This window comes from Physcomitrium patens, chromosome 25, assembly GCF_059467195.1.
Source record: "Physcomitrium patens ecotype Gransden chromosome 25, ASM5946719v1, whole genome shotgun sequence".
Classification (NCBI taxonomy): domain Eukaryota; kingdom Viridiplantae; phylum Streptophyta; class Bryopsida; order Funariales; family Funariaceae; genus Physcomitrium; species Physcomitrium patens.
This window is the reverse complement of record NC_143434.1, coordinates 9486013-9508906: the sequence shown is the minus strand read 5'-3', so window position 1 is coordinate 9508906 and position 22894 is coordinate 9486013. Positions and strand designations below refer to the sequence as shown.

General features: G+C 42.4%; 1 protein-coding gene across 4 annotated transcripts; it reads left to right on the top strand.

The window, feature by feature from the left end:
- The first annotated feature begins 2101 nt into the window (after positions 1 to 2101).
- LOC112277472 (BEACH domain-containing protein C2) lies at positions 2102 to 20825 on the top strand. Of its 4 annotated transcripts, none has more exons than XM_024509851.2 (32): positions 2102 to 2243; positions 3909 to 6175; positions 6339 to 7141; positions 7368 to 8165; positions 8384 to 8518; positions 8707 to 8811; positions 8982 to 9098; positions 9290 to 9366; positions 9485 to 9566; positions 9837 to 10205; positions 10482 to 11134; positions 11377 to 11461; positions 11788 to 11982; positions 12240 to 12752; positions 12983 to 13126; positions 13435 to 13887; positions 14084 to 14292; positions 14427 to 14496; positions 14651 to 14734; positions 14925 to 14981; positions 15323 to 15391; positions 15620 to 15706; positions 15937 to 16053; positions 16218 to 16367; positions 16574 to 16658; positions 17092 to 17212; positions 17365 to 17461; positions 17723 to 17836; positions 18018 to 18381; positions 18796 to 19889; positions 20014 to 20136; positions 20408 to 20825. In XM_024509851.2, the coding sequence occupies exons 2-32, from the start codon at positions 3943 to 3945 to the stop codon at positions 20477 to 20479; spliced, it is 9675 nt and encodes a 3224-aa protein (XP_024365619.1). In that variant the 5' UTR covers positions 2102 to 2243; positions 3909 to 3942; the 3' UTR covers positions 20480 to 20825. The 4 variants fall into 4 exon arrangements, with proteins under 4 accessions (XP_024365619.1, XP_024365616.1, XP_073387349.1 ...); XM_024509848.2 differs by lacking the exon at positions 2102 to 2243 and adding an exon at positions 3069 to 3209; XM_073531248.1 differs by lacking the exon at positions 2102 to 2243 and adding an exon at positions 3253 to 3271.
- The last annotated feature ends 2069 nt before the right edge of the window (positions 20826 to 22894 follow it).

Sequence of the window (22894 nt, the reverse complement as noted above, 5' to 3'; positions counted from 1 at the left end):
TTTAAAAAATCACCAAAATAAAAAAATAAAGTCTTTTGTAGATTTTAGTATTATATAAAGATTATAGGATATTTTAGAATTTATTTAGGATTTTTTATGAATTTTAGAGAAAATTTCAAGACTTTGGTAAAATTAAGTTTTACCACCTTGAGAGCCACTATGAAGAAATGAAACTAGATTTGAAGACTACACAAGGTTTCTAGGCTAATTGAGTGTTTTTGAACACCGTACTGAAGTCAAAAATTCAAAAAAGTAGTTTTACTAGTAGAAATAGGAGGACCAGTAGATAGTATAGTCCTTGTAGGAATAAAGGTGCATAATTCCCATATGGGTTGTAGCACCTTGGGTATAGGTAGGACGATAAGAATAAGGCCTCAAGGTCTCTTTAGAAAACCAATATATACTACTTGTGAGCCTTGGTGAGGTTCGAACACTTGATTCCTTAAGTAAGTTATCCTTGAGGTAAAAAATTATTCACTTAACTTTTCTATTATTTACATTCTATCTTTAATCTATCATAACTTACTCATAGTAATTTGGAATTACATGATTTTTATGTCATTGGAAAGATAAAAAAGTTATCTATCTAAAATATATTTTTTATTTTTTACTTTTATCTTTTACTAGGTAAAAATCTAGTGAACAAACTGTGACTAGTTTTATAGTGTACAATTGCTTGATTGCACATGTTTCACTTGTTTGATGTTGTCCTTCTTTTGTTCTTGTTTATTGCTACTTCTAGTTCTCACCACCAATTACAAGCAACTTTCAATTGAGGCCATCTTGTAATTTGGGGTGAGGGGGAAATTTTTCCTCACAAATTGATTGCCTTTCTTTTTCTTGGTATGGATCTCAAATTTTGTCCCTTTCTTTTTTGACTTGGTGTAAGTCCTAGTTCCTTCATCTCTTTCTTCCTTGTCTTGGCACAAGTTCCAATTTTCTCTTTTATCTCTTTTTTATCTTGGTACAAGTGTGAGTAGACAAGAAAGAGATGAAAGGGAGATTCAAATCAGCATCAAGACAAGGAAGAGATGATTGGAATCTATGCTAGGACAAGGAAGAGGGAATTGAGACCTATGTGCTAGGACAAGGAAGAAGGGGATGAAGAAACTAGACTTGCATTGGGACAATGAAGAGAGGGAAGAGGTCCAAGATCAACACTAAGACAAAAAAAAAGCAACCAATCAAAGGCCTTGGATGTGAGACATCGACAATTTTATTTTATATACATGATTCATAATACAACAATACAAGTTTTTTTTTTTTTTTTTTTTTTTTTTTTTTTTAAATTTAAATATATATATATTTTTTAAAAAAACATTATAAATTTCAGAATAAAAAATTCTAACAATAAAAAAAATTGAGTCCTTAATGTCACAAGCAACTCCATCTTTTCCAAAAGCTACATGAAACCATGTTGTAACTGAAACAAAACACCTCAAAAACGAAAACAAGACTTACAAAGACACATGAAATCACGACACAAACTTCCACAAAAATAAAACAGACATGCTCAACAACTCACTCTCAACATGATAGAACCGCAACACATCAACCAAGGTCACCACATAGAATAGTAAAATCAAGTAATTGTGTCATCAACCAAGGTCACTACATAGAATAGTAAAATCAAGTAATTGTGTGTCTAAAGTTGGGTGCAGTCACGAAAAGGAGGAGGGGGAGGAGGCGAAGTTTGAACGAAGAAGACGAGGAAGAAGGGCGGGGGAGGAAGAAGGGAAAGAGCGGGCACCATGAAAGAAGAAGTGCGACGAAGAAGTGGAACTCGACGAACGAACGAACGAGGAGGCCACGAACGAGGAATGAGGATGACGACGACAATGATGGTGGCGATGGCGGGATGGAGAAGAAGTAGCAGCAGCAGCACGAGGAGGAGGAAGAAGTACCGTTTCTTCTTCTCCTTCTTCTACTTCTGTGAGGGTTTGGAGCTATGATTTCTGTCCACTGCGGGACACTCCTCTGGGGACTCACGTCGAGTTTCGTGGCTTGCCCAGTCTGCAACGTGGGACCAGGACCAGGACGAGGGAGGGAGAGGCTAGTGATCGTGCGTTTGTGTGGGTGCGTGCTTGGTGTCGGACATCGTCGCCGACTATCTGCCGTTTTGCTACCGCCTTGCACACCCTACACGGGGGAGTGAGTGAGGAGGAACTAGAGCCTGATTGTGGTGCGCGTTTGTCTGCCCACGGAGGATCTCGCGCTCCTTGGATTTGTTTTTTTTATTTCAGGTCGTTACTCCACCTCCAAGGATTTTTTTTTTTTTTTTTTTTTTTTTTTCCTTTCTTTCTTTCAGGTGAATGTCGCTATGTTGGGCGTGTGGAGAGTGTGAGGATAGAGTTCATTCGTGCTCCATCCTGATATTGCATGTCAGTAATGATCGAGCGCGATGATGGATCAGTTTCGGGTTTGTTCGATCGGTTCGCATTTTTGAGTGGGGGGAGGTGGGGTTGAAAGCGGACTGGGAATGTGACGTTCTGTTTCTACAGATCGAAGTCGCATTTAGGGTTATGAGATTGTACCGACACTTGTAGTTCATGAGCTAGTGTAATGGGGTGGAGACGTAGCCGGGTTATGGTTTCTGACCTACCCATGAGCTAGCATTAACAGGGTTGAGTGAGCTGAGGATAGGTGAGAATTTTTGGTCATTCTTTTCCCTCCTGCCTGCGATTTTTGTCTCTCATTTGGAGCTTGAGAATATTTTTTTGGGGTACAATTCTAGCAATTTCAGTGATTGCGTAACTAATGTACTAGTGGTTTGATCACTAGTCATCGTGCATCCATGATTTAGAATCAGGCATAGGACTTTTAGGTTTCCCAATTTCAAGACACATATTGGGTAGAATTTTTTCATGTTCTCCGTGCTAGAAGTAGTGGGTGACAGTGCGCACATTATACTGTCTGTCGAGAACTAGGAAGATTCTAGCTTATCACTAGGTTAGAGATTATTCTACTCAGACCCTCTTACGTGTTCATTGACGTATTTGTTTATTTTCAGATTTCTTATTAGCTGGATCTAATTAGTTTGGGAAACTTGTATCTGCTTTGGTCGTTGCAGAATGGTTTACTAGTGCTGGGGATTGGAGTTTGCTGGTGTTGGATTTGAGCTCCTGAAGGATCTGGATTTTTCGTCACCTCAATGTCATTTATGCGGAAACTATCGACGGGTCCAATTTTAATCGCCAATATCTTCTTGGGTGTGCTCTTTTTCTTACTGCTACTCAATCCAGGCGGAGTAGAATGTGGAAATAAATATTTAGTACGTGACTCAGCGTTGCCTAAGCATGGAACTGTAGTATTCTGGACTAGCAAGTACTGAACGAATACGGTGCATTCATGTATTTGAGGATTACTCGAGTGACAACCAACACAGAAAGCTGAAAGGATTATATATGGGTTTTTACCTGATTTTCGTAAAGGGTTTAAACATCCAATCACATCCGTTTTCTCAATACGCGCTCGCAGGAGTCCGTGAGTTTTTTTTTTTCCCCCTTCGATTCTCTCTAAAAAAATTCACGTCGTAAGTTAGATGACCGAAGAAGTGATTCTATTTGCGCTCTGACAGTAGGGTTTATCCTGCATCCTTCGTCTCTAGCCCTCTGGGTGCAGTTTGTACGAACAGGGTTATGTAATGGTGGTCGTTCTGTCAATCACGGTCCAGTAAGTTTCGGACCAAGCAAACAGTTTTCCGTGCAGCTCGAAGTAATACCGTGTTGATTAGAGACTATTCGTCGAGAAGCTAGCACTCTTTGATAAACCAGTGTAATGATGTAACCAGAGGATGTACCAGCCACTCAGTAAGGCAGCAATTGCTTAGTAACAAGGATCACTTGGACGATCTCATGTTCGTATACAATCATAGTACTGATATTCTGCGCTACGATGTAATTGTGCAGGCAATAGACATTTGACGTTCATGCCAATGTGATTATGGAGAACAACGTTCAGAATCCTGAAATGGAATCGGGTCCGGATCACCATGATTCTGAAGTGACCCCGGTCAATGGTTTTGGGATAAGTGAAAAGCCGTCTTCAATACCACAAGATCCGGTTTTAGAAGAATCATCTTTGATCTCAGAAAAGCCTCCTCCGTTTTCTGAAGAATCGATTCCAGAAAAGTCGGTTTTAGAAGAATCATCTTTGATCACAGAGAAGCCTCCTCCTTTTTCTGAAGAATCGATTCCAGACGAGCCGGTGTCAGAAGAGTCATCTTTTACCTCAGAAAAGCAACCTTCGTTTTCTGAAGATTCGATTCTAGAAGAGCCACCTGCGATGTCAGAGGTGCCGACTATAGTTCTAGGAAAGCCGGTTTTAGAAGAGCCACTTTTGACCTCAAAAAAGCCGCCCTCATTTCCTAAAGAATCGATTCCAGAAGAACCTCCTGCGATATCAGAGGTGCCGACTACGACTCCAGAGAAACCACCTATGAGTTCAGTAAAGCAGACTGCGGTTTCAGATGGGCCTACCATGGCGGAGATGGCATTTAATCAGTCCGATGAGCTTAGTGGAGGCTTAGTATCTTTCAGGTCACTAGATTTGGGTCCGACTGAGCCAGAAGTGGCAGTTGCCATCAGGCCGGCGCACTCTGTTGACAGCTCACAGTTTTCCTTAGCATCGGAACGCGCTTTACATTTGCAGAAGGAAATAAAAACTATGCCCAAGCTCTCTCCCGAGCTTTTGAATCTCATCGATTCTGTGATCCAGGGTACTGATAGAACCACTTTAGCCAAACTGAAAAGGGTGGTTGGAGGAGAGGAGGTTTTCGGTACAAGAGATGCTGGTGATGGTGAAAACCCGGCAAAGTATGTAGTGGAAGCATTAATCGCAAAGATGGGGGGTATGGATGACTTGGATAATGTGGATGACGAATCTGCACCTGGGATGATGCTCAGTACGGGGGCAGCAATAGTGGCTGGGGAAATTCTTCCGTGGCTTCCATGTGAGGGCGACAGTGGGACTAGCATGCCGCCTAGAACAATGATGGCTAAAGCGTTGGCATTGGTTTTACAAGCCTGCACCAGAAACCGAGCTATGTGTTCCGCAGCTGGACTTTTGCGAATTCTCCTTGTGGCATACCAGCGAATTGTTCTGGGAACAGTCGGACGACAGAAAGGTGCAGATAGCTGGGACACAGGGTTCCTTTTAGATGCGATTGAAGCTCTTGGGTCCCACTGCCTCTCTGTGAAACATCTTCGAGAATGGCTCAATGCTGTTGCTAAAATATCTGTAACTGGAAAGTCTTTGGATCTCTTGCACACTCTTGAGAGAGCAATGTCTGCAGAAGAAACCCGTGGACCTACTCATAGCTTTGAGTTTGATGGTGAAAGCTCTGGATTACTTGGTCCTGGGGAGAGTAAATGGCCATTTTTGAATGGTTATGCATTTGCAACATGGCTGTACATTGAGTCTTTCGCGGATACAGTGAATACAGCCGCCGCCGCCGCTGCTATTGCATCAGCCGCAGCTGCGAAGACTGGTAAATCTTCTGCTATGTCAGCTGCTGCCGCGGCCAGCGCTCTTGCTGGGGAAGGAACAGCTCACATGCCCAGGCTCTTCAGTTTCCTTTCTGTAGACAATCTGGGAGTTGAAGCATATTTTCATGGTCAGTTTTTAGTAGTAGAGAGTGTCAATGGAAAAGGTAGGAAAGCTTCGCTACATTTTACACATGCCTTCAAGCGTAAACGTTGGTATTTTGTGGGTTTAGAGCATACACACAAGCATAGTCTACTTGGTAAAGCAGAGGATGAGATGAGATTATATATTGATGGGCGTCTGTATGAATCTCGCCCTCTGGTGTTCCCGCGCCTCTCTAGGGGTCTTAGTTTCTGCTGCATTGGCACCAATCCACCCCCTGTCATGGCTGGATTGCAGAGACGTCGTCGACAGTGTCCATTGTTTGCAGAGATGGGACCAATCTATATCTTTAAAGAGCCACTTGGGCAGGAGAGGATGTTACAGTTGGCTTCAAGAGGAGGTGACGCCCTGTCTTCATTCGGAGCAGGGTCTGGATCTCCTTGGCTTGCAAACAACGAACAAGCAGCTACCGCTGCTGAGGAGAGTGCAGCTCTAGATTTGGAGCTGGGTCCAAGGCTTCACCTTCTTTATCATCCAAAGTTATTGAACGGCCGATCTTGCCCGGATGCATCTCCCACGGGAGCATCAGGTTTGCTTTTCCTAATGGAGACTCGTAGTGTTGTCTTCTACACGTACCAGTACCAAAGCATATCATTCTGTTGAAATGCGTAATTTGTGTCACATACAAGTCACTGTATTGTAGGCAGTTTTTACAGATCGTTCCAATTATGATATGTTTGATTGTTTTTCAGGTGCCCATAGGAAACCTGCAGAAGTCTTGGGACATGTCCATGTTGCTGCAAGGATTAGGCCCTCAGAGGCTATCTGGGCTGTGGGAGAGGGAGGGCCATTGGCCTTACTACCGTTGGCTGTAGGAGCAGTCGACAAGGATTCTATTCAACCTGTTATTAAGGGAGAAGTGTCATCTTCAACTGCATTGCTGGCAGCCCCAATTTTCAGGATGTTATCTTTGGCACTTAAGCACCCTGGAAATGCAGAAGAATTTGTAAGGAACCATGCACCTCGGTTGTTGGCGAACCTATTGGGTTACCTTGTCCGTGTACCTGTTGTTGTAGGCCTGGAGAAGAAAATTAATGAGCAAGCAAAGACAGAGGAAAGAGATGAAGAACTCGTGGCAGCTGTTGTTTCTCTTGCCCAAGCGCCTCAAAGTCACGTCACTCTCAAGGTCCAGTTGTTCAGTAGTCTGCTACTTGACCTCAAATTATGGAGTTCATGTTCTTATGGATTACAGAAGAAACTTCTATCTACACTTGCTGACATGGTCTACACCGAAGCCGCCACGATGAGGGGTGCAAATGCTGTTCAGGTGCTATTGGACTGTTGCCGCCGTTGCTACTGGTTGAATCCAGAACCTAACTCTATATTTACATTTGCTGATGATAAATCATCTCGGCACGGCGGAGAGCTGAATGCCTTGGTGGATGAGCTGCTGGTGGTAGTGGAGCTGTTAGTTGGATCCACCCACGGCCCGGCATTAAGTGGTGATGTGTGCTCCCTGGTTCAGTTTGTACTTGACTGCCCTCAACCTAATCAGGTTGGTTTATCCTTATTTGCGTCCCACCTGATGCGATGACATTGGTTGTTGGAATACTGTGCTTGGTTTTGCACTGTGTGCGCGCTGCAGAAATTCCAGAATAGCCTTTTCATTTTTTTGGTCTGAAGCTTTTAGATGTGGCCCAAGTAATTTTCTTATCATGAATTGATGGGGTTCAACCTCCATTTTTGGTGGTGGTTGCTAACTAGTAATTTATTTATGGCAGGTTTCGCGAGTTTTGCATCTTATTTATAGACTGGTGGTTCAACCCAACACCACGAAAGCAGCTACTTTTGCTGAGAGTTTCCTTGCGAATGGGGGTGTTGAAATGCTTGTTAGTCTATTACGAAGAGAAGCAGAGTCGGACGATGGTCTAAGTAACACGTCCACCAAAGCTACGGACCTAGGACTAGAGGATCTCATCAATAATGTCGGTGATCAAATCACAAGTGAGCAGGACGATGGTGAAGTTTCAAGTGATGTTAAGGTGGACAGTGAGGGAAGTAGATTGACCGAAGAGACAGAGGAAACTGGGAAACTTGTTAGCTCAGGGTTTTCTGGAGTCTCCGACGGATCCAGGGGTGTTAACGAGGATGATCTTCAGTTGCCTCTTCCGACGAAGACGGTTGTGTCTGTTGCACGATCACGCTCAGCCGCGCATAAGGCACCCGCTGCCGGAACATTGGGTGGCATTAGCTCATCAATAAGTGCTGACAGTGTACGCAATAAATTTCGAAATGTAGATCACTCTGATGGAATCATCGTTGGTATTGTAACCTTGCTTGGTGCTCTGGTTTCTGGAGGTCACTTAAAAGTTATGAGCTTTGGAATGGCAGTTTCTCAGCCACCCACTTCGTCCGCTGGTTCTGGGGTAAGCTCCTCCGGAGAAAGTACAACTGGAGTAGCAGCAACTGCTGTCGTATGGCTTCTGTTTGCCTTGGAAAAGGCTTTTCAATCTGCTCCAAGAAAGCTTATGACTGTCAATGTTTATACTGCACTATTGCCTGCCTTTGTGAGGTCTGAGGTGAGGTTTTGTCCAACTTGAATTGAATTTTAAGACCAATTTTAAAAGTGTCTCTCAGCGATTGCTGGGCACTAGTTTCTACATTAGTTTTTTATTCACATAAGACGTAGTCTTATCTTTAAGTTAGGTTACAGGAACTGCACTTCATCCTGTTCAGTAAAGGATCTTCAGATGATGGTGCGAGGCTGCTAATGCACGTGCTGTCTTCGAATTTGCAGAATGGACCATTGCTAGCAGACGACCGACTTGCCCTTTATGACGTTGGACATCGATTTGAGAATATCCCCTTACTTGTTGTACTTTTGCGTACACTTCCTTATGCTCCTATTCAACTGCAGCTTCGAGTTCTTCAGGTGAGAGAATATACTCTTCAGTACAAATAGCTTTGTGACCTACAAAATCTTCCGTGGCAATTTGAAGTGAATCCGCATTGATGAAGCCACGTGCAGATTTCCACTGTTAGTTCAATCATCTGATGTATGTTTCGTCGGTACTGACATACTCTTTGTCATCACTAAAATTTCGAGGATCCTTATTGCAGGACGTGCTGTTGTTAGCATGTACTCATCCTGAAAACAGAACATTGCTGACAGCAATGCCTGAATGGCCAGAGTGGCTTCTTGAGATTCTGATATCAAATTATGAGGTGAGCTATTTGGGATCTTAGGTTTGATTTGCAACTTGGCCGAAGATATTATGTTTTATGTTGATTAGAAGAAGGGTGTGATGAAGCACTAGTGTGGTACATGTGCTACGGGGATGTAACTATTGGATTATCCCATTCGGTAGTTATAATGCGGCCATGTGTATCCTCAGGCGAGAAATAACGATTCCAGCGAAGGAAACGACAAATCCGAGGAGATTGAGGATCTTGTTTATAGTTTCTTGACTATCATGTTGGAGCACTCCATGCGTCTGAAGGATGGTTGGAAGGTAAGCCTTAACTTCGAAATTTTCTAATTTCGCTTTGACGACCCTTTTTTTTCTCCATTATATTTTTTTAATCGTTGGGTTTTTTCCTAGTGTGTTAGGTGATCTGATGCCGAGGATATTATTATATTCTTGCTGCTGTGATATTGATAACAAAAGTCGATTTCGCTAACCAGAAAAACTTTTCCCATTAGGATGTGGAAGCAACTATCCACTGTGCAGAGTGGCTGGCATTGAGTGGAGGATTAAGTACAGGGGAAAAGCGCCTAAAGTATGCACTTTTGACTCTTCTTACTGCAGTACTTAGCCTTCTTGAGGGTAATCTAATAACTTTTAATTGACAATACTAATTCTAATTCATTTATCATGCGGTGTTGGTATTGATGCAGAAGGGAAGTGTGTATTCCAGTTATAAAGCGCAAAATCTTCTGCAGCTTGCTGTCTTTTGCTTCTAGCGAGTTACAACTGCAGGTATGTAAGAGTGTGGCCTTTATGCCTCTATTGGAATATACCAGGACTGGTTTACTGCACTTTTTTTGTGCCCTCACAACTGTCACTGAATCGTTTGATTCTCTTCCAGCCTAACTTTCCCTTATTTCTGGCATTGAGAATTCAGAATCTGGTGGCTCCATATGATTGAATTTTTGCATGCATATATGGGAGTTGACTTGCATAACCATAGATGAAGTTTACAGTGGTGTATATTTGAGTAACATTACTGCTGTTTATATTTTATGTCAGACCCAAGTTGTGGCGGCCGCCGCTGCCGGTGTGGCGGCAGAAGGTTTGTCTCCTCGGACAGCTAAGGCTGAAGCTGAGGCTGTTGCTTCTCTATCTATGTCTCTGTCTGAGAATGCACTTGTCCTTTTGATGTTGGTCGAGGATCACTTGCGCCTGGAAACACAGGCCTATCAAATGACTCTTTTGACCAAGTCTGGAGCTCCTGGGTGGTCTACTTCTTCTACATTTTCCCAGGGTCTCGATGGTAGTTTGGAGTGTCTTGGATCACGGAGATTTGCTCTCAGTGGTTTTGATGCACTTGGACCTTCTCTAGAGAAGTCTCTATCTCAAAAACCATCCGACTCTGAAACAGGCAGCTTGTCCCTTGAGGCATCTTTCTGACTCCCGTTGCTCTCCCTTGACATTTGAATGTTGTTGATTGTATAGTCAATTCTCAAGTTCCACCCTCCTTGTATCTATGTTGATGTACACCTGCAGGTTTAGGGTTAGCTGCTCTTATTTGGGTGGACGCATTTGAACTTTCAATGCCGATAATAGTTTCAAGACTTGAATGGATGGTTTAGCGTTGCAACTAAGTATGCATCTCATTGAAACATTGCTCTTGTTATGACTAAGAACCGTAACATTGTTTCATTTCTGTGACAGATTTTGGCCACATTGGCTGATGAAAACGGGCAGATTTCTGCCACAGCTATGGAACGCCTGACTGCATCTGCAGCAGCTGAGCCCTATGAATCCGTTCGGTGTGCATTTGCATGTTATGGTAGTTATGGCCTTGAATTAGCCCAGAGTTGGAAGTGCCGAAGCCGCATGTGGTACGGTGTTGGTCTTCCTCCAAAAGAAAGTCTTCTGGGTGGAGGTGGAGGTGGCTTTAAGGCTTGGTCTTCTGCATTTCATAAAGATGCCGATGGGCAATGGATTGAACTTCCACTGGTGAAGAAAGCCGTTACTATGTTGAAAGCTCTGTTGCTTGATCAATACGGTCCTGGAGCTGGCGGTGGAGGTGTTTTCATATCTGGTACTGCAGGTTCTGGCTCTGGGTGTTTGCAGCTTCAGCAACTATTGGACAGCGACCAGCCTTTTTTCGCCATGCTTCGGATCACGCTACTGGCATTGAGAGAGGAGGACCTAGGGGAACCTATCTTTGAAGGTGTTTCAGCGGAAAACGATAACAGAATTGAAACTGTGCCTCCTAGTGCGCATCGGAGGTCTACAACTTCAAGTGGACAGTGGAGTTTCGGATCCGACTATTTCCAGGAGTTATCCGCGTCAAAGGCGAAAGGTTCACTACTGTGGTGGTAATTGTTCGTACAACCATTTAATTGAAATGATTCATCAAATTATTTTTGCAGTAGTATTTTCATTGTCGCACTGCTTTTGATGTTAAGAAATGAATCCGCATGCCTAATAGAATTAGTTTGTCACAACAGCGTTCGCACGGATGAACTACTGGGGTTTTGACTCCGGGGGACTTTTCCTGATAATGATTAGATCTTTGAATTAAGTTTGTATGAAATTATCTGATCGCTGGATTTTGCAGTGTGCTCGCACCACTACTAACAATGCAACTTTCCGAGTCAAGGAGGCAACGAGTTTTGGTTGCTTGCTGCATCTTGTACTCTGAGGTAAGCCCTTTTACTCGAGATACAACATATTATCTTTCAGTCAATAATAGCGTGAGCGATGAATTTTCAAGCTTAAAAAATATTTTGAATACCTATGTTCTAATTTCGCCTGAAGTCAAGAGAAATTAATAACATTACTCGTTTTGGACATCAATATTGCATGTATCTGCTCTTTTGCGAATATGAGAGGATTTGTGCTTTGGCTTTTCCGTGATCCTTACATTTCAGGGGTCTCGCTGAATCTTTACAAATTGCATGGACAGCGGAGTATATTCTTTGTCTTGTTTATGCGAGGATACTTTCATATGATTTGTTCATTTGTATAGGTGTGGCATTCAGTGAGTGAGGACAGAGATGTGCTACGCCAGCGATACATGGAGACTGTTATACCTCCTTTTGCTGCTTTGTTGAGACGCTGGCGACCTTTGTTATCAGGCATTCATGAACTGACGGATTCACAGGGTCAAAGTCCACTTGCTGTGGAAGATCGTCCTCTTGCCACTGATGTGCATCCACTGGAGGTAATTTACCCATTAAGTTTCACGATTTCACGCTAGACCAATTCTGAACCTCTCTGCTGGGAGTAGAGTAGTTGATATGTATATGTCCTGAATGTTTTGGTTCTATTTCTAAAGTTAGGGCTTCATTGCAAATCCGAGATCTGAAATTAGAGTGCACCTGTTCATCATGTACCCGTCTCATTTGAAGACAGTAGTGGTGCAAGCTCTTTTGTGATTCACCGCAAGACCTTATACTAATGAAGAATATCTCTCTTCAGGCAGCTCTGGCCATGATCTCACCAGCTTGGGCTGCTGCATTTGCTTCTCCACCTGCGTCAATGGCGCTGGCAATGGCAGCTGCTGGGGTGGGTGGTAGTGAAGGGTCCCACAGAAAACGTGACTCAGAGTCAGATCGTCGATCTCCAAGGTTATTGAGCTTTCCAACATTTAATAAAGCTCCAGAACATGTTGAAGCGCCCCAGACTCCAGCGGATAAAGCAGCAAGTAAAGCTGCTGCCCTTGCGGCTGCAAGGGATCAGGAACGTGCTGCTAGAGTTGGCTCAGGTCGTGGTTTAGGTGCTGTCGCCATGGCAACAGCTGGGCAACGTAGAAGCCTTACTGATAAAGAGAGAGCTAAACGCTGGAACATATGGGAGACAATGGGCAACATGTGGTTGGACTGCGGCGGCTTGGGTGATTCGACTGCAAAGGGTGCAACCAGTCATCCCCATCGGATGTTTGGAATGATTTCAAATATGTTGGAAAAGGCTCAAAAAATGCAATCAGCGGAGGTACTAGTTTGAGCACGTTTTGAGATCTTACATTTTCAGATTGTTCATTTTCTTCTTGTTTGAGATTTCCGAATGAGAGAGCAGCGCCTGAAGTTTTGCAAGATCATAACTTTTAGTTAAGGATGCTAAAAGTCCTACTCCTTGGGTTTGTGATTGTCTTTCTAATAAATTGTGTTGATCCTTCAGCATTTCTGCCTATTTCATTTTTTCGTTTTTGATCATCATTCCAGGTGGATAGACGTGGAATGATAGCTGCTACAGAGGAATTTGGATCAACAATGGGCGTTCGTGCCTGGAGATCTCTTTTACGCCGGCTGCAGGAGATGGAATCTCACTTTGGAACATTTTCTTATCCGATGGGACCGGTTCCACGTGTAAGTTTGCTATGCTCTCTCTACTACAGTTTTGCTTGATTAACATCCGTTACGTCCATCGGCTTTCTTTATGGCTAAATGTAACTAAAGAAAACCATACTTCAGAAGTCATTGTGCTGATGACTTCCCTTTGATGTCCACGCCTGCTGTGAGTTTTTTTTGTCCAGCTTCTTTAAAAATAGTATGGTAAAAACGTGCATCTACGTGCCGTATTTTTTTTTGATAGGGACCTGGTCTAGTCAAGTGGCAGTGTTAAGACTAGATAATTTATTTACTTTAAATCTGGATCATATGCCGCTTTATTGCAGATCTTTTGGAAATTAGACTCTATGGAAAACTCTCTTCGCATGCGGCGGCGCTTGAAACAAAGCTACAAAGGCACAGATCATCATGGAGCAGCAGCTGATTACAAGGAACCTGAGAAGTCAACCATCTCTCAATCTTTAGGAAGCACTCCATTACCTGAAGGAGCTCCCAAACTTGCACCGGAAGAGGATGCGCTTGAAGAATCTAATGAAGATGACTTGAAAGAGAAGACTCAAGAGCGGGAAGAGGGAACCGAGGAGATGGACAAGGACGCTTCCCCTGAGACTGTGGTTGAAGAATCAAGGTCGAGCGTGTCAGTCCCTTCACAAGCCTCTAATGCTACTACTGTTGCAGCAGTTGCAGCAGCCATGTCCACAGAACTCAAGGAAAAGTTGATTCTCGAGATTCCTGCTGCGATGATTCTTCCTTTGAACGTCTGGAGAGGAAGATTTCAGGTCAGTGAGCTGTTTGAGTGTTGCCTTCTTAAATCTGCATGGGGTCTGATTCTCATCGCTTGGTTTATCATTATTGCGAAACCATATTGCTATTCATTCGGTCAATGTTTGCTTCATTCAAAAGAAGTGTCTATTTTGAATTCACAAATTAATCAAGGAGGTGATGATCCTTAAAGCAATTTTTTACCTTATATAGGTGACAACTAAGAGGGTCTGCTTCATGATCGATGATCGAGTCTACATCAACGAATCTGGAATTGCGAGCATGCTTGAGAAGGAGGATGATTGGGAAATGGTAGATGGGGTAGAAAATGAAAACTTCAATGACAGGGGTCAACAGCGTAAAGCTGGTGCTAAAGATAGGTTGTGGCCACTTTCGAGTTTACGAGAAGTGCATAGCCGCAGGTTTGTACATTTTAGTCTCTAGTGCTATCGATGAGTTCATGTTTGTTGATCAGTGTTCACTACCTTATTTTTGCCAATTAACTTTGAGGTCTGCATTGTTAATTTCCATTGATTTTTATTGTGGTGTACTTCAGGTTCTCATTAAGAAGAAGTGCGTTAGAGCTCTTCATGGTGGACAGATCAAACTTCTTCTTCAATTTTGGGGTAATTTGTACACTCAAGATATTGAATATGCTATGTCTCATGTAGTACTTGGAGTATTTTTCTTTGTTTTGAAATTGGAAAAAGAGCTTACCTGGGTAATATATGTGCGGGAGGTCATGTTTTCCTTGATTCTAACTGAATTATGTATCTGCAGACTGTGGATGCTAGACAAAGAGTCTACAAGGCAATTGTGCAAGCAAAGCCCCCTTATTTCAACACAGTATATGCAGGGACACAGGTTGACAACTTTTTGCAAAATGAGCTGCCGCACAACATGAATTGTCCATGTCGTCGAATCCAGATCCATAAGCTCACTAGATTCTACTATCTTTCTGATTAGTATGAAATGATAATACAGGGATTTTGCTGTTTTCAGTATTATTTTACCAGCAATTAACCTGTGCTCTTTATTTTTCTTTCATCTACAGAGACCAGAGCAGCTCTTGAAGAGGACTCGACTGACAGAGCGTTGGGCTCGTCGGGAGGTAGACTGATTAATTACCGTATCAAACAATGAGTTCGTCTTCCCATTTGCTGCTGTTTTTATCAAACTGGAAACCTTGTCTCAACGATTAGTTCGAAAGTTTTTTGAGAAATATATACCCTGAAATTATTAGAGCCATCATATATCAGTTTGATGAAATGTGGTTTACTGGTGGATCATACAACAGAGAAATGCAATGAATAATTAGTGCTTTTTCGAGTTTGTGATCAAGTTTTTTCAAAATATGGCATCAGATGCCTGCTTACTTCATTCATTAGTGATCGACCAATTTAGTCATATGCTACATGTTATGGACATTGATTTGCTACATTGCCTGCGCAGATCACGAATTTCTCGTACTTGATGCAGCTCAATACGCTAGCGGGCAGAACTTATAATGACATGACACAGGTATTTTTGACCACATGTACTTCCTGATGTTTGATTCCACCATACCTACGGTCAGTAGAGATGTTGCTCGGCTTTTAAGCGCCACTAAAGAATGTTTATCAATTCATGAATGGACAAAATTATTGTTTGATGTAAAATCGTAGGCTTTTTTTTTTTTTTTTTTTTTTTTTTTTTTTTTTGTGAACGCTTGCTCTGATTGACTTCATCTCGTGAATTGCTGATGTGCAGTATCCAGTGTTTCCGTGGGTTCTTGCCGATTACACTTCAGAGGAACTGAAATTGAACGACCCAAATGTATATAGAGACCTATCAAAGGTATTTCTTGTTCTGACTATGTTCCTAAAGAACTTGCAAATTCAATTTGTATCTTAATTGCTGGAGCTGTCTGCTTCGTCGCTTGGACTAGTTTCAGCTTGTGGTAATTTGTCTTCTTCAATTGTAACAATCAACATTGAATGCGAGTGGCGAAGATCCCTTCAATATGAAGTGTAGTCTGATTATGATATGGTGTTCTACCCTGACCTCAATGGCTGTCATGCATGTAGCCTATTGGTGCCTTGAATCCCACTCGATTAGAAAAGTTTCTGGAACGATATGACAACTTTGACGACCCTGTCATTCCTAAGTTTCACTATGGCTCTCATTACTCAAGTGCTGGCACGGTAGGCAACCTTTATCCTTTCTTTTCAAATTTGTGATGTGCCCAGTTCCGGTGGCTGACATCGTTTTCTGTGCTTACTTCACTTCATTTTGGATGTGTTGTGCTGTTCTATCGTGAATACCTATTACCAACCATTCTGATTATCATGGCCTGGTTGTGGAGCAGGTACTCTATTATCTTGTACGCGTTGAGCCTTATTCATCATTAGCTATTCAATTGCAAGGAGGGAAATTTGATCATGCAGATCGTATGTTTTCTGATATTGGCTCGACTTGGAATGGTGTCTTGGAGGATATGAGTGATGTCAAAGAACTGGTAAGTAATTTTACTCGAAAGGAGTACTTCGCGATATTATGGAGCTGCCATTTGGAATTGTGACACCATTTCTTTTTCTGGTTTAGAGTGAGGTGGGCCGTTTGATATTTTATTGAATTAGGAGTTCATATTGCAGGATATTCTGACAGTTGCACGAACACGGAAGGACTAAACTTGTGTATTCTATATTCGTTCACGTGTTGTAGGTTCCTGAGCTATTCTACTTGCCAGAAGCTCTAAAAAATGGGAACCGCATAGATTTGGGACGAACTCAGAAGGGTGACAAGCTCGGTATGTCTACATTGTCTATGATTCTTTGACATTTGAAAGATTGTGGTTTAAGTGCACTGGGTATATAACCTCGTTCTTTATACCTATTCTCTGTGATATACTTGAGGAATTATGATCGTCCAACAGAAGTGATAGTATATTTTTCACTTAACTCGTTACAGAACCTCGCATAAGCACTTTTTTTTAATTGTGTCTTTTTAATTTTCAAATAGATTCAAAAGACAGGTTCACACGTGGTATTCACTAGCGATCTATTGTTTGTCGTAGACAGTATGGTGCACTGGTGTGCGTATTATGAATGCGAAAAGTTCAAAGAGCATGGTGAGGATGGGATTTTTGACCCAAGGTGCTGCTAGGATGTTCTGCTAAAACAATTGCTTCCACGTCCTCGCCTGAGTAAAACATTATTGATCACTTTTTTGTTGATCTGCAGAGGACGTAAAGCTTCCACCGTGGGCCTCAAGCCCAGAGGACTTTATATATAAGCATCGCTCTGCACTAGAGAGTGAATATGTATCAGAACATCTGAATGAGTGGATCGACCTTATTTTTGGGTACTGACCTTTTAAGTACCTTATTTGCTGTGTCAACCGTAGAACTAGTTTAAGGACCCTGAAATTTGTTGTAAATCCGGTTGCTACCCCAGTATGAAGTTTGTAATCTTTCTAGTTATGCCTCATTTATTACGCTCAATTTCCCTATGCAGGTATAAGCAGAGGGGTCCAGCTGCTATATCTGCAAAGAACGTGTTCTTCTACATGACCTACGAAGGTTCAGTGGATATTGATAAAATTACAGATCCGGTAAGGTTTAGCTATCCAGTTATGATAGAGTTTGTATTTTTCCAATAGCCTAGAACTGTTATAACTTTCTACCCTTCATCTACTTTCTAGTTAGTTGTTGAGTAGTTGGCTGTCTTTTACTGTTCTTCTAATCCTACAATCTTTCCAATTTCCTACTCTGTCTAATCTCCTTTCTCTAATGGTTTCTTCCGGGTTTTGAGAATAAATCTACATTGGCTTCAACTGTTTCTTGATTTCAAAATTGGTTCGAATATTGCATAGGTGCTACGGAAGGCAACCCAGGATCAGATTACATACTTTGGGCAAACACCGTCCCAACTGCTGACTGTGCCTCATATTAAGCGACTGCCTCTTGCTGAAGTCCTACATTTGCAGGTAACATTAGGTTTTATTTTATATGAACATATCTCTCTTATTTTGATGTTCATTTAACCCTACGAGGACAACCTACGAGGACATTGGAACCTGAATGGGCTCCATTTGCTGAAGTGAGTATCACACCAATGTCTTCAGAGGGTTAATAAAAAATGCGCATTGACACGAGTTACTTGTGCAGACTATTTTCCGGAACCCCAACACTACCAAAGCTTATGCAGTTCCTAGTCCTGACCGACTAAATCTACCTGCTAAAGAGCTACGGACCACACACGACTCAGTCGTGACTGTTGACATGAAAGCTCCTGCCTGCCATATAGCCGTGCAGAAGTGGCAACCTAATACACCAGATGGTAGAGGCATGCCATTTTTGTTTCAGCATGGTCGTTCAAATATTGGATCAAGTAGTGGTTTGATGCGAATGTTTTCACGGCCAACTGATGATGAGGAGAATCGTTTCCCAAGGGCAGTGGCTCTTTCTCCTGCGGGTGTAAAACTGGGTTCTATTGTTGCAATTACTCCAGACGGCCGTTTCTTACTAACAGGTCTGCACCATTTTCTGATCTGTTAATGTGACTGGGTTCTGAAAATTGAATTGAACTGTTTCGAACCACTCATATCTGGATGTTGCAAATCAAATAGTTTGCAGACCTCAATTTTCAAAATATTGATGTTCCGACAAGTTTCCATATTTATGAAGTACTATGTAGGATTTGCCTTCTATCAGCGTGGAGTGAGCGCGTCCTAGCTATTTTTATTTTGCAATGAACTCTGCTTCAATGTGAAATTGTTGCATAGAATCCTGCTACTTCCCGAAACAAAAATCGGCTGATTGCAATCTGCTTCCAGTTGAGTCTGTCGAAGAAGATCCTTACTCGCATCGATATCGGCAGTAAGGATTTCCAGGGCATATTGCCTCTGTTTTGATCACCCTAACCTTGTATTCACATACTGTGCAGGTGGACACGCAGACCATTCTGTTAAGTTGGTGGCGACAGACACTGCTTACGCAGTTGAGAGTGCGTTAAGCCATTGTGCTCCTGTTACATGCTTAGCACTTTCTCCTGATGGAAGTGTTCTAGTGACAGGGTCACGAGATTCCACAGCTTTACTTTGGCGATTTCATGGAAGCTCTGCAACATCCACTGGTGCCGGGCCCATGGGTATGTCAGATCCTTCACTTGTAGCTGCAGCTGCATCTGTATCTGCTGCTGGAGGTACATCAAATCATGAAGGAGAAGGAAATACAATTGCTGACTTGAGGAGACGGCGTTTGGAAGGACCACTGCATGTGTTGAGAGGACATGTAGATGAACTAGTCTCATGCTGCGTGAATGCAGACCTTGATTTGGTAGTTACATCTTCTTTAACGAAAGGAGTACTTCTGCATTCAATTACCAGGGGAAGGTTTTTGCGACGTCTTGGTGTTGATAGAGCCGATCTTGTTGCATTGTCACCAGAAGGTATTATAGTTGTTTTTGATAAAGCTACTAGAGTACTTCAGAGCTTCACAATTAATGGTGTATTAGTGACAGCCAAGCTGTTGCCTTCTTGGGAAGGTAACATTTCTTCTATTGTTATCTCGAAAGACGGGCTACATGCTGTAGTAGGCACAAGCTGCTTACTACCCGATGGCAGCAGGCCGCCTCCTCGCAAAACCACCGTAGACTCTGACGCGGAACGCTACGGCGGTCAGCACTCCCCTCAGTGGTCCATAGTTGGTTCATGTCCTTCTTGTGGGGGGAAGTCCAAAATGCACTCCGCTAATTGTAAGATTTCAAGAGGGAATCAACCCCCGCTTCCCCAGGGTACCCAGCATCCAGGCTCTGATGTTCTCCCTCGGAGTCCCTCGGGATATCCGCGATCTGATGCATCCATTGTTATGCGAAGATCTGAATCAGGTTTGATAAGATACACTTCAAGCAACATGCGCCGGTTCAAGGAGTCAGGTGGGTTGGGAAGTGGAGATGCAGGGGGCTCAACAGAATTTCAACAGAAACTGCATGTTGAACCTCAACCAGCTGTCATTCTTCTGGAACTTCACACGCTAGAGGTGAAGCTACCTGCACATTCTATGTTCTCGGCCTCATTTCCTCTCTGATTTATTGTCCGCTTGGGAAAGAATAAGAATTTTTTTAGATGGTTAACAGAGTGCTTGTTGATCTCTGGTTTGGCAGGTCATTCAAAAGTTTATGCTCAGGAGAGGACAAGATATTACAGCCATGGCTCTGAACAGCGACAATACCAACCTTTTAGTGTCTACTGCTGACAAACAGCTTCTTGTTTTCACAGACCCTTCAGTTAATTCCGCTTCACTGTCTTAAGTTCTTCATTTTTCCTGTTTAATGAATTCACTTTCGTCTGGTTATTGTAGAAATTGAAATCTTCTGCTATGTTTTTAGTGTGCGTTTTGAAAGGATGACCAATATTCTTCTGCAATGCTTAAGTGTCAATTTGCATGTATTTTGATGGCAGTTCCCTCGTATTTTCGCTTGGTGGTTTAACTCATGCGGTTCTCTTCATTTGCAACTCTCGCACTAAAATTCTTTGGGCACTGCTTGATTGTTGCAGTTGAGCATTAAGGTTGTGGACCAGATGCTGCGCCTAGGCTGGGAGGGTGGAGGACTTGCAGGATACATTTGAAATTTATGAAGTCATTCCTCCCTTTTGCTGTTTAGTGCTTTGTGTTAATGAAACTTTAATCACATCCAAAATGGTTCATAGATTTTTTCCAGTCCCAATTATGGATTGAGCACTGTTTTCTCGTTGGAACTTATCTCAGTTTTGCAGTACGGCAGATTAGTAAAGAGTTGATTGTTACTGAGTATTTTAATTTTTTTCTCTTCCGTCCCACATAAAGGACTCAAACGACTACCGTTTGAGTTGTGTGGCCTGGTTTCTATCGCTAGTCGAGTTGCAATGGATTTGTTTATAGATCCGCTCCTATTGTACTCCCAATTGCCACTAAAGCCACTGGGCATTATTTGTATCTGTTCCTTGTTGACTGAAGAGATGAATTCAATGTTACTGCGTAGCTTCTTTTTTTTATTTCCACTCTGATCATTGTACACGTCTCTTCCTTGATGACCTATATTTTCCACTTTTCTGAATTGATTTCTTAGTTAACTTTCAAGCTTACGTTCTCCTTTAGATTTTATTCTGAATTGTGTCAACAAAGTGCAGCAATAAGTCTTTCGTTTCCGAATGTTGGGATAATGATAATATATTTGGTTCTGTACTAAAACTACGGACGTCACATCAAGGTAATCTCAGATGTACCAACGGCCTGAGTAACTTCCGGTTTCTAGACATAGTGGCAGTGTAAAATTTGTGATTGCAAGATTGCAGATTAGAACGTCTACCGCTTTATACTCTAGTTTAGCAGGTGCTAGTGTGGCGGCGGCAGCCTGCCTGCTCCCAAATTGCATTTGTAGACTGCTTCGAGATTCTCTACCTGTTCGTACATCAACATGAATATCCTGAAGAAATCAATTGCTTTGTATGATGGTGAGGTTGAAATGTGATTCGAAAGTTTTGCCAAGTCATGTCATGCTCGTCAAGTGTCGAGTTGAAGACGGTGTCCTGTGGATACTACTCGTAGAACTTAACACAAAAACCTCGTTTGGTGGTTGCTTTTCAGGATAACCCAACTCAGCAGAACTCTACATCTTGTGAATCTTACAAACAATAGCAATGCAAGATATGGAGAGCAAATAGCAGCATGATATGATAGGTAGTCTGCGTCACACCTGGCATCGGCATGAAGGATAAGACCGAAGTCCAATTTGGCAGTGGTAGAGATACAATAGAGCTTTAAGCTGTAATTAAAGACTATGCCGACTGCGGTATTGATGTGAACGTTCTTCGCTGAACACGCATTTTCCTTTTTACGCTAAGCTAATAAGGCATGAAACAAGCCAAGGTGATAGACATTTTGTATAGATCAAGAGAGTGATGTGTAGAAGTGTAACCAAAGAATGAAATCGCTCAAGTTTACCTTCTTAAGGAAATCAGCAAATTCACACTTTCCTGCTCAGTAGTACAGCATGAGTCAAATCGAAACTGAATTTTGTTCAACAAAAGATGAGACGTTTCATCTTCTCCAACCTGTAGCAGTTGTCTCCTTAAATCAGAGCAGTCCGAATCTTGTTCTAGAAGTTTAATGCGTAGGCCAGGCCGAAATCCGCAACGAGGAGATCCATTGTCTTATGCACCAGTAAAAAAAACAATGCTGACCTGTCTGACCTGCAACAGCATGTGACAATCGCGTAATTCTGCAAAACAGAGATTACAGTCTTCAATTGATTTGGGTGAGTAGAGACTACACATGATATGGATCTTTCCAATCCACAATCAAAATGTTTTTCTGAGCCGTAACCACCCGTACATTTTAACTGTCACCATGAGACTTTGTAAACTCTAGAAGTTGAACCTCCCGTGTGCAAGGTGAAATGGTACAGAGTCTAACTTTATTTTGATCATTGTCCTCTGAAGTAGCTAAACAAAGTGAAAGTGTCCTTCACAATCAGCTTGGCTGCTGGGGGTGTTTTGGAGTTGGCGTCCCTGTCAAAACCCGGCAGCTCGACTTATACTAAGATTCTGCAATTTGTTGTTCATCGGCCTGGCGAAGACCTGCTCACAATGTGATCCTTATCGAGCATGATGTGCAAAAGTATAGAGTTGTCCCGAATGCACTACTCACTGTAGAGGCTACATATGTAGTAAATACAGAATCGGATTCCAGGCTGGGGTAAGCGCAGCAGCTGATTGCATATGATCTGTCAAACTCACACACACAGCTGGCTTGAAGTGATATGTTTTGCAACTTGATGTTCCTAATGCGCCAGTAAATTCTTTTCAACCATAATCAGAGTTGCTTTTGATGAATACAGCTAACCCTGCATCATACCTGGACTTTGTTGGATAAACACTTCATTTGACTTTCTACATTGAAATGTAAATTGTAACTTCCTGTCTACAGATTACTGTTCATTGTAAATTAGCTATTCTTTTATAGAGAAGAGTAGTTGTTTGAGTAGAGACCAATTGCTTAGTGCT

Coding starts and splice junctions, on each gene's coding strand:
- LOC112277472 (XM_024509851.2), top strand. CDS start 3,943: ATGGAGAACAACGTTCAGAATCCTGAAATGGAATCGGGTCCGGATCAC. Junction 13,127..13,434: donor CGATGGGACCGGTTCCACGT/GTAAGTTTGCTA, acceptor GCTTTATTGCAG/ATCTTTTGGAAATTAGACTC. Junction 17,462..17,722: donor TTGATAAAATTACAGATCCG/GTAAGGTTTAGC, acceptor AATATTGCATAG/GTGCTACGGAAGGCAACCCA.